The sequence below is a fragment of the Gallinula chloropus genome (assembly GCF_964237585.1).
Source record: "Gallinula chloropus genome assembly, contig: HAP1_SCAFFOLD_412, whole genome shotgun sequence".
In the NCBI taxonomy this organism is placed as follows: domain Eukaryota; kingdom Metazoa; phylum Chordata; class Aves; order Gruiformes; family Rallidae; genus Gallinula; species Gallinula chloropus.
The window spans coordinates 19,163-28,518 of NW_028168706.1; the positions used below are offsets into that span (position 1 = coordinate 19,163).

Genomic DNA, 9,356 nt, shown 5'->3' on the forward strand with positions numbered 1-9,356 from the left:
CCGCTCGCTGCCCCGACCCCGTTTATTACCCAGCGGGTTCAACGCGGCCGCGCCCGGGAAGGGGCTGGACGGGGGCGTGAGGGGGATGGGGGGGAGGATGGGGGGAGGGTGTTGCGCTCAGCCCCGGCCCTTCTTGGCTTTGCCTTTCCGGGGGGCTGCGGTGGCGGGGCTGGGGTTGGAGGGGGCCGCGGAGACCACCGCCAGCTTCTTGGGGAGCCCGGTGGCCGCTCGCTGCGCCGCCTCCCGCTCGATCTTCATCCGGATTCCGACCTCCAGGCGCTGGGCGAGGGGGGTTAGGGGCAGCCGGGGGCACCCCCGAGCACCCCTTCCCTCCCTCCCTCCCCCTCTCCCTCCCTCCCTCCCCCTCTCCCCGGCCCGTCTCTCACCTTCTTCAGCTTCTGCTGCCGGATCACCCGCAGCTTCTTGGGGGCGATGACCCGGCCTGGGGAGGGGGGGGGGGGGGGGGGGTCACTGCCGGCGCCCCCAGAGCCCCTCCAAGCCCGCCCGCTCCTCCCTCCCGCCTTCCGCCCGCCCCCCGCCCCCCGGCCGCCCCTCACCTCCCTTCCGCGGGCCCCGGGACGAGGCCGCTGCCGCCGCCGCCGCCTTCCCGGGCCGCTTGGCCGCCGCTTTGGGCCTCCCCTGAGCCATGGCTGCGGCGCGGCGCTTCCGGGGTCCCGTGCGCGGGGCACGCCGGGATATAGCGGGGCGGGAGGAGGCGGCGCAAAGGACGCCGGGATATACCGCGGCGGGAGGAGGCGGCGCAAGGCACGCCGGGATATACCGAGGCAGGGAGTGGAGGCACAAAGGATACCGGGATATACCGAGGCGGCCGCGTGGTGCCCCCGCGCGGCCTTTACTGCCCCCCCGCGGCGCCGTGCTCCGCCAGCGCGCGCCGCAGCTCCCCGGGGGCGAAGACCCCCCACTCGGTGACGATCCCCCCCGTGATGAGCTCGTGCGGCGTGACGTCAAAGGCCGGGTTCCACACGTCGATGTCTGCACACGGGGAAAGGGAGGGGGGGGGGAGGGATGGGGGGGGTCAGACCGTCCAGGACAGGGACCCTCCCGATGGAGACCCCCCCCCCCCAAAATGACAGGGACCCCCTGATGGGGATGGGACCCCCCCCCAAATGACAGGGACCCCCTGATGGGGATGGGACCCCCCCCCAAAATGACAGGGACCCCCTGATGGGGATGGGACCCCCCCCAAATGACAGGGAGCCCCTGATGGGGATGGGACCCCCCCCCCCAAAATGACAGGGACCCCCTGATAGGGATGGGACACCCCCCCCCAGAATGGACCGGACCCCCCAGTTGGGATGGGACACCCCCAATTCCATCCCCCCCCAACCACGAGTCTACACCCCCCCCATCCACTCCAGGCCCCCTCCGCCCCACACGGGACCCCCCAATACAGAAGACACCCCCCCCCCCAGGACATCCCCTACACCCCCCAGCCCTACAAGCACCCCAGGAAGGGGGTTGGGGGGGGGCATGGAGCCACCCCCACCCTACCCAGGGGACCCCAGCCAGCACCCCACAATGGTCCCCCCCACCTACAGCCCTCAAAATTGGGAGTGGGGAGGGGTCCAGCACCCACCTGGGGGGGCCAAGCACAGCCCCTGGATGTGGGTGAGCTCCTGCGCCGGCCGCTCCTCGATGGGGATGTCGGCGCCGCGGGGCAGCTCGAGGTCGCAGGACGAGCTGGGGGCCGCCACGTAGAAGGGGACGCGGTGGTGCCGCGCCGCCAGCGCCAGCTGGTACGTGCCGATCTTGTTGGCCGTGTCACCGTTGGCAGCCACGCGGTCGGCTCCCACCACCACGGCTGGGGATGGGGGCGAGAGGTCAGCGGGGCTCCTCGGTGCCCCCCACCCCATCACCCACCCAACCACCCACCCCACCACCCACCCCATCACCCACCCGCCCCATCACCCGCCACGGCGCTCACCCTGGACGCCGCGGTCCCGCATGGCGGCGGCGGCGGCGCTGTCGGCGATGAGGGTGGCGGGGACGCCGTCGTGCTGCAGCTCCAAGGCCGTCAGCCGCCCGCCCTGGTTGTAGGGCCGCGTCTCGGTGCAGAACACCCGCCCCAGCCGGCCCTGCTCGTGCAGCGCCCGCGCGATCCCTGCGGGCAGCGGCGGGACACGAGGAGGAGGAGGAGGATGAGGATGATGATGATGATGATGATGATGGTGCCATTCTGGGGGGGGGTCCTTACCCAGGGCGGTGCCGTAGCCGGCGGTGGCCAGCGTGCCGGTGTTGCAGTGGGTGAGGAGGGTGACGCTGCCGGTGGGGACGCGCCCCAGGATGTGGCGGGCGCCGTGCGCCCCGATGCTGCGGTTGTCGGCGCGGTCCTTCTCCAGCAGCCCCTCGATGTGCTGGATGATGCTGGAGGGGGGGGTTAGGGGGACACACATAACCCCACATCTCCCTCTGACACCCCCATTTCCCCCACCCCAGGAGACCTGACACCCCAAATTCCCCCTGGGGGGTCCTGCTCCACCTCTCCCCAGCCCCCCAAAGCTCCCCCGAGCTCCCCAAACCCCTCCCAGTCCCCCAAAACATTCCCCTGCTCCACAACCCCCCCACCCCACCTCCCCCAGCCCCCCCAAAACCCCTCCCAGCCTCCCAAAAGCCCCCACACCTCTCCCAGCTCCCCAAAATGTCACAGCCCCCCAAACCTCCCCAAAATCCCCCACCTCCCCCTGCCCCCAAATCTCCCCCCCATTCCCCCCCACATCCCCCTTCCCCCAAATTCCCCCACACATCCCCCTGCCCCAAAATCTCCCCAAATCCCCCCCACCTCCCCCCAGCCTATCAATTCCCCCCCCAGTCCCACCCACAGCCCCCCCGTACCTCTCCCTCAGGCCCCCCCATTCCCCCCCCTACCTCTCCCCCAGCCCCCCCCAGCCCCCCCCATACCTCTCCCTCACCCCCCCAGCTCCCCCGTACCTCTCCCTCACCCCCCCAGTCCCCCCCGTACCTCTCCCCCCATTCCCACCCCGTACCTCTCCCTCACAACCCCCAGCCCCCCCCATTCCCCCCCCGTACCTCTCCCTCAGCCCCCCCAACCCATACCTCTCCCTCAGGCCCCCCCATTCCCCCCCAGTACCTCTCCCTCAGCCCCCCCCAGCCCCCCCCTTCCCCCCCCGTACCTCTCCCTCAGCCCCCCCCTATTCCCCCCCCCGTACCTCTCCCTCAGCCCCCCCTGTACCTCTCCCCCATTCCCCCCCCATACCTCTCCCCCAGCCCCCCCAGCCCCCCCCGTACCTCTCCCTCAGCTCCTCGGCCGTCACCCCGGGGGTCTGCGCCCGGCGCCGCACCAGCTCCCGCAGCCGCTGGGCCTCCCGGGCCAGGTTCACGGCCGTGGGCCGGGCCGTGAGCAGGAAGCGCAGCCGCCGGCCCACAAAGGCCTCCAGGGCCTCCAGGTCCCCCGCGGGGCCCTCGCCCGCCGCCAGCTCCAGCGCCAGGCTCAGGCAGCCCACGAGGGCGATGGCCGGGGCGCCCCGAACCTGCGGGGAGCGCCCGGCTCCCGTCACCGGCCCGCGGCGGGGGGGGCGGGGGGTTCGAGGGGAGTTCGGGGGGGTCGGGAGGGTTCTGGGGGGGGGTTCGGGGGGGGTCGAGGTGTTCGGGGGGGGGGGGTTCGGGGGGGTCGGGGGGGGTTCAGGGGGGTCCGAGGGGGTTCGGGGGGTTTCGGGGGGTTCTGGGGGGTGCGGGGGGGTTCGGGGGGGTCGGGGGGTTCGAGGGGGTTCGGGGGGGTCGGGGGGCTTCGGGGGGGGTCGGGGGGTTCGAGGGGGTTCGGGGGGGTCGGGGGGCTTCGGGGGGGGTCGGGGGGGTTCGGGGGGCTTCGGGAGGGGTTCGGGGGGAGTTCGGGGCGGTGCGGGGGGGATTCGGGGGAGTCGGGGGAATTCGGGGGGGTTCGAGGGGGGTCCTGGGGGTCCGAGGGGGTTCGGGGGGGGTTCGGGGGCGGGGGGGGGTCGGGAAGGTTCGTGGGGGTTCGGGGGGGGGTCGGGAGTGTTGGGGGGGTGCGGGGGGTTCGAGGGGATTCGGGGGGAGTTCGGGGGGGGTCGGGAGGGTTCTGGGGGGGGTTCGGGGGGGTCGAGGTGTTCGGGGGGGGGCGGGTCGGGGGGGGTCGGGGGGGGTTCAGGGGGGTCCGAGGGGGTTCGGGGGGGGTTCGGGGGGTTTCGGGGGGTTCTGGGGGGTGCGGGGGGGTTCGGGGGGGGGTCGGGGGGTTCGGGGGGGGTCCGTGGGGGATTCGGGGGGGTGTCGGGGGGGATCGAGGGGTTCTAGGGGTTTCGGGGGGTTCGAGGGGGTTCGGGGGGGGTTGGGGGGGTCGAGGGGGGGTTCGGGAGGGTTCGGGGGGGGTTTGGGGGGTTCGGGGGGTGCCGGAGCCCCTCGCCCACCTCCATGGCGCGGATGGCGGCCCAGGCCCGGTCCACGCCGTCCACGGGCTCGTAGCGCAGCTCGGCCGGCAGACGCAGCTGGTTGAGGATGGCGAGGGAGCCGCGGCGGTACCGGATCCCCTCCAGCGCCATGGCCGCGGCCACCGGCACCGGCACCGCCCCCAGCGCCAACGGCTCGGCCGGGAGGCGGCAACGGGGCGGGAACTGGGAGGGAAGTGGGAGGGAAATGGGCGGGAAATGGGAGGGAAATGGGAGGGAAATGGGAGGGAAATGGGAGGGAAATGGGCGGGAACTGGGCGGGAACTGGGCGGGAACTGGGCGGGAACTGGGCGGGAACTGGGAGGGAACTGGGAGGGAACTGGGAGGGAACTGGGGGATGGGGGGAAGGGGGGTGTGGAGAGACCCCCCACACACACCCTGGGGTCAGGGGATGGGGGGACACAGCATGGGGGGGATGTGATTTGGGGGGCACACAGCATGGGGGGGTGATTTGGGGGGGACGCAGCACGGGGGGGGATGGGATATATGGGGGGACACAGCATGGGGGGGGATGGGATTTGGGGGGGACACAGCATGGGGGGGATGGGATTTGGGGGGGACACACAGCATGGGGGGGGATGGGATTTGGGGGGGACACACAGCATGGGGGGGGTGATGTGATTTGGGGGGGGTCCCAGCTGGGGGAAGGGGGGTGCCCACACCGCGCTGGTGCAAAGAACCAGAGAGACGCCCGTGACACTGACAGTGTTTAATGGGGGGTGGGGGGGTATAAATTAGGGGGGGGGGATAACCAGAGGGGTGGAGGGGGGGGCGGTGTTTGGGGGCCCCCCCAGGACCAGCCTGGAGGTGGGGGGGGGTCCAGCCCCGGCCCCAGCCCCTGGCTCAGGGGGTCTCAGCCTCGGAGCCGGAGTCCGAATAGTCGGCGACCAGGGATGTGGGGAGGGGGGCTGGGGGGGGCTGGGGGCTGGGGGGGCAACACGGGGCTGGGGGCTCGGGGCTGGGGGGGCAGCAGGGGGCTGTCCCACTCTCCCCCCCCCCCTGCATTCTGGGGGGGCTGGGGGGGGGTCTCTCTCTCTTCTCCGGCTCCGCTGCTCCTTCGCCTCCCTCTCCGGAACGGCGCCGGACGATGCCCAAACCAGTGGGGGTGGCTGGAGGGGGGGCTGAGGAGGGGGCGCCCCCCCTTCCCCTCGGTGCCCAAGCCCCCAGACTCAATTTCCTCAGCGCTTCTCCCGCTCTGGCGCCGGCGGCCGGGGGGAACCAGGAGCGGCTGGAGATCTCCGTCCTCTTCAGCCGCTGCTTCTCCTCGTAGGCTGGGGCAGGGGGAGGCGCAGCGACAGGTCAGGGGGGTGGGAGACCCCTCCCCACGAAGCCCCCCGCGCCCCCCCCCAGCCCACGCACAGTCGGGGCTCTGGTACTTGAGCAGCGCTGCCAGGCGCCGGTCCTCCTCCGCCTCCCGCACCAGGGGGATGCTCAGCCCGGCCTTCGCCTGCAACGCCGCCGCCTCCTCCTCTTCCTCACGCAGCGTCTTCTTCTCCTCCTTGGGGAGACCAGGGGGATCCATCAGCCCCCCCCCCCGACTTCCCCCCAAAATCACCACCACCACCTTCTGCAGCGTCTCCTCCTCCTCCCTGGGGAGACCGGGCACCCAGCAGCCCCCCGACTCCCCCCCACACACACCTTCTCCTGCAGCATCTTCCCCCAGGGAGACCCATCAGCCCCCTCAACTCCCCCCAAAACTCCCCCCACCACCTTCTCCTGCAGCATTTTCCCCCCAGGGAGACCAGGGGGATCCATCAGCCCCCTCAACTCCCCCCACCACCTTCTCCTGCAGCATCTTCCCCCCAGGGACACCAGGGGGATCCATCAGCCCCCTCAAGTCCCCCCAAAACTCCACCCCCGCTTCTCCTGCAGCATCTTCCCCCCAGGGAGACCCATCAGCCCCCTCAACTGCCCCCAAAACTCCCCCCACCACCTTCTCCTGCAGCATCTTCCCCCCAGGGACACCAGGGGGATCCATCAGCCCCCTCAAGTCCCCCCAAAACTCCACCCCCGCTTCTCCTGCAGCATCTTCCCCTCCAGGGAGACCCATCAGCCCCCTCAACTGCCCCCAAAACTCCCCCCACCCCCCCTTCTCCTGCAGCATCTTCTCCCTGGGCAGACCGGGGCGGATCCATCAAGCCCCCCTACCACTCCTTGGGGGGCTCCCCATGAAATTCCCCCCTCAACCTCACCCTAAAACGCCTCCGGAGGCGGCTGTTGAGGGCGAAATCATCCTTCCAGGCGCTCTGGGCCTCCTGGAGACTGGCCAGCGTGGGCACCGCTCTCCTCAGCGCCGCCTGGTCGGCCACCCCGTGCTCCAGCCGGAACATGGGATCCGTCTCCAGCTTCTCCTTCTCCTCCCGCTCTGGGACAGGGTGGAAAAGGAAAGGTGACAACCCCAAAATGATGGCACCTGCCCCAAAACCCCCCCTTTCTCTCCCCCTATGGGACCCACCAGTGGGCAGGACCTGCTGGTTGTCCCTCATGTCCCAGCGCTCCTCCTTGCGCCGCGCGCCGCTCACGATGACGTAGTCGCAGCCCGCCGGGTCCGTCTGCATCTCGATGTAGTTGACACACAGGTGACATTTCATCCTGAACCTGTGGGGAGGGGGGATTTGGAGGTCTCACCACACCCTGGCCCCGGGAAGCGGAGGGGGACGGACGGACAGACAGACAGCCAGACAGCTGCAGCACCCACCTGTAGATGGGGGTTGTGTAGTACATCCCCACTTTCTTCTTCTCCGCGTTGTAGCGGACGCCTGTGAGGGGGGGGAAAGGGGTGTTGGGGGAGGGGGATACAGGGGGGGTTCTCCCCTCCTCTTGCCCCACGTTGGGATGTGGGGGGGGGCAGCCCAGAGGGGAGGGTGGTGGGGGCAGCGCTCACCCATCCCGATGTGGTTCTTGCAGCCGTCGCACCAGATGTTGTAGGGCATCTCGAACCTGGGGACGGACAGACAGACAGACAGAGGGATGCAGGGGGTGGGGATGGGCCCCCCCAGGCTGTGATGGGGGGCGGGGGGGACGTGCAGACACCCCCAGGGTCTGTCCCCTCACCTGATGACCAGGATGCCCTGGGACAGCTTGCGGGCGCGCTCCCGCAGCGGGTGGCTGCCGTGGTACTTGTTGAGGGAGCCATGCTGGGGGGAGAGGGGGGGGTCAGCCCCTCGCCCACCCCCCACCCCCAGTCAAGCCCCAGCCCCTCACCCCCTGTCCCACTCCAGCCCCTCAGTCCCCCCATCCCACTCCCTCACCCCCCACCCCAGACCAGACCCCTCTACCCCACTGAAGCTCCTCAGCCCCCTGACCCCAGCCCAACCCCCCGCTCGCCCCACTGATGCCCCTCAGACCCCCAGCCCCTCACCCCCTGTCCCACTCTCTCACCCCCCCAACCCCAGCTCAGCACCCCCCTCACCAAGCCCCAGCCCCTCACCCCCTCACCCCAGCACCAGCCCCAGCCCCTCACTCCCCACCCCAGCCCCAGCCCCTCACCCAGCTGCTCACCCTCCACCCCAGCCCCTCACTCCCCACCCCAGCCCAGCCCCTGGCCCAATCCCTCACCCAGCCCCTGACCCCCCCACCCGAGCCCCGAGCCCCCCACCCCAGCCCCCGGCCCAGCCCCCACCCCAGCCCCAGCCCCAGGCCCCCCAGCCCCAGGCCCCCCAGCCCCACCTTGGCGGGGTCGAAGTCCGGCGGGTAATACTTGTTGGTGCCTTTGCGCTCGCCCTGCGGGGAGGGGGGAGGAGGGAAACACAACCGGGGGGTAGAACCGGGGGGGGCAGAACCGGCGGGGGGACCCCGGCGGGGCCCCGGCAGCCCCCGGCCCTACTCACCATGGCGGCAGCGGGGGCTCAAGCGCCGCGGGGCCGGGACCTGGCGGGGAAGAGGAGCCGCTGTCAGCGGGGGGCCCGGTACGGGGGGCCCGGTAAGGGGGGCCCGGTACGGGGCACCCCCCCCCCCCCGGGACCAGGCCACGGCCCGGACCAGGCCCCACCCGGTAGAGGGACAAGGGCCCGGGACGCCCCCCCGCCCCGCCCCGCCCCGGGAGCCCGGCAACCGACCCGGGGTCGCCGTGTCCAGCCCCTCCCACCCCCGGTACGGGACCCCCGTCCCGGCAGCACCGACCCCCTCCTGCTCCTCGCCGGGCCCGGCCGCCTCCGCTGCGTCACCCGGCGCACAGCTGACGTCACGGGCGGAATAGGCGCGGCCAGGACAGAAACCGCGCATGCGCACTGCGCCGCAGCGCCCTCAGCGGCGGCTGCCCGTGGCAACGGGAACCATGGCAACGGGGCCCATAGCAACGGGACACACGGCAACGGAACACATGGCAAAGGGACCCATAGCAACGGGGCCCATAGCAACGGGGCAAATTGCAATGAGGCCCCTAGCAACGGGGCCCATAGCAACGGGGCCCATAGCAACGGCCCCATAGCAACGGGGCCCATAGCAACGGCCCCATAGCAACGGGGCAAATTGCAACGAGGCCCCTAGCAACGGGGCCCATAGCAACGGCCCCATAGCAACGGGGCCCATAGCAACGGCCCCATAGCAACGGGGCAAATTGCTACGAGGCCCCTAGCAACGGGGCCCATAGCAACGGGGCCCCTAGCAACGGCCCCATAGCAACGGGGCAAATTGCAACGAGGCCCCTAGCAACGAGGCCCCTAGCAACGGGGCCCATAGCAACGGCCCCATAGCAACGGGGCAAATTGCAACAAGGCCCCTAGCAACGAGGCCCATAGCAACGGGGCCCATAGCAACGGCCCCATAGCAACGGGGCAAATTGCAACAAGGCCCCTAGCAACGAGGCCCCTAGCAACGGGGCCCATAGCAACGGCCCCATAGCAACGGGGCCCCTAGCAACGAGGCCCATAGCAACGGCCCCATAGCAACGGGGCAAATTGCAACGAGGCCCATAGC

At 71.4% G+C, this 9,356-nt stretch overlaps 2 protein-coding genes across 5 annotated transcripts; both read right to left on the minus strand.

Annotated features, from left to right (window-relative positions):
* Positions 1-207: 207 nt before the first annotated feature.
* MRI1 (methylthioribose-1-phosphate isomerase 1) lies at positions 208-4,535 on the minus strand. 2 transcript variants are annotated; one of them, XR_014618011.1, is made up of 8 exons: positions 4,401-4,535; positions 3,268-3,509; positions 2,216-2,385; positions 1,946-2,122; positions 1,598-1,822; positions 822-993; positions 387-442; positions 208-279 (listed from the first exon to the last, which is right to left on the minus strand). XR_014618011.1 is itself a non-coding variant. In XM_084280690.1 (6 exons), exons 1-6 carry the CDS (start codon positions 4,530-4,532, stop codon positions 854-856), a joined length of 1,086 nt encoding a protein of 361 aa, XP_084136816.1. In that variant the 5' UTR covers positions 4,533-4,535; the 3' UTR covers positions 817-853. The 2 variants fall into 2 exon arrangements, 1 of the variants encoding a protein (XP_084136816.1); XM_084280690.1 differs by lacking the exons at positions 208-279; positions 387-442 and having other exon boundaries at positions 817-993.
* Positions 4,536-5,133: 598 nt separating this feature from the next.
* On the minus strand, positions 5,134-8,610 carry YJU2B (YJU2 splicing factor homolog B). Of its 3 annotated transcripts, none has more exons than XM_084280693.1 (10): positions 8,562-8,610; positions 8,270-8,309; positions 8,109-8,162; positions 7,494-7,576; positions 7,324-7,379; positions 7,138-7,198; positions 6,895-7,037; positions 6,632-6,804; positions 5,816-5,937; positions 5,134-5,710 (listed from the first exon to the last, which is right to left on the minus strand). In XM_084280693.1, the coding sequence occupies exons 2-10, from the start codon at positions 8,270-8,272 to the stop codon at positions 5,293-5,295; spliced, it is 1,113 nt and encodes a 370-aa protein (XP_084136819.1). In that variant the 5' UTR covers positions 8,273-8,309; positions 8,562-8,610; the 3' UTR covers positions 5,134-5,292. The 3 variants fall into 3 exon arrangements, with proteins under 3 accessions (XP_084136819.1, XP_084136818.1, XP_084136817.1); XM_084280692.1 differs by having other exon boundaries at positions 5,799-5,937; XM_084280691.1 differs by having other exon boundaries at positions 5,134-5,937.
* Positions 8,611-9,356: the final 746 nt, after the last annotated feature.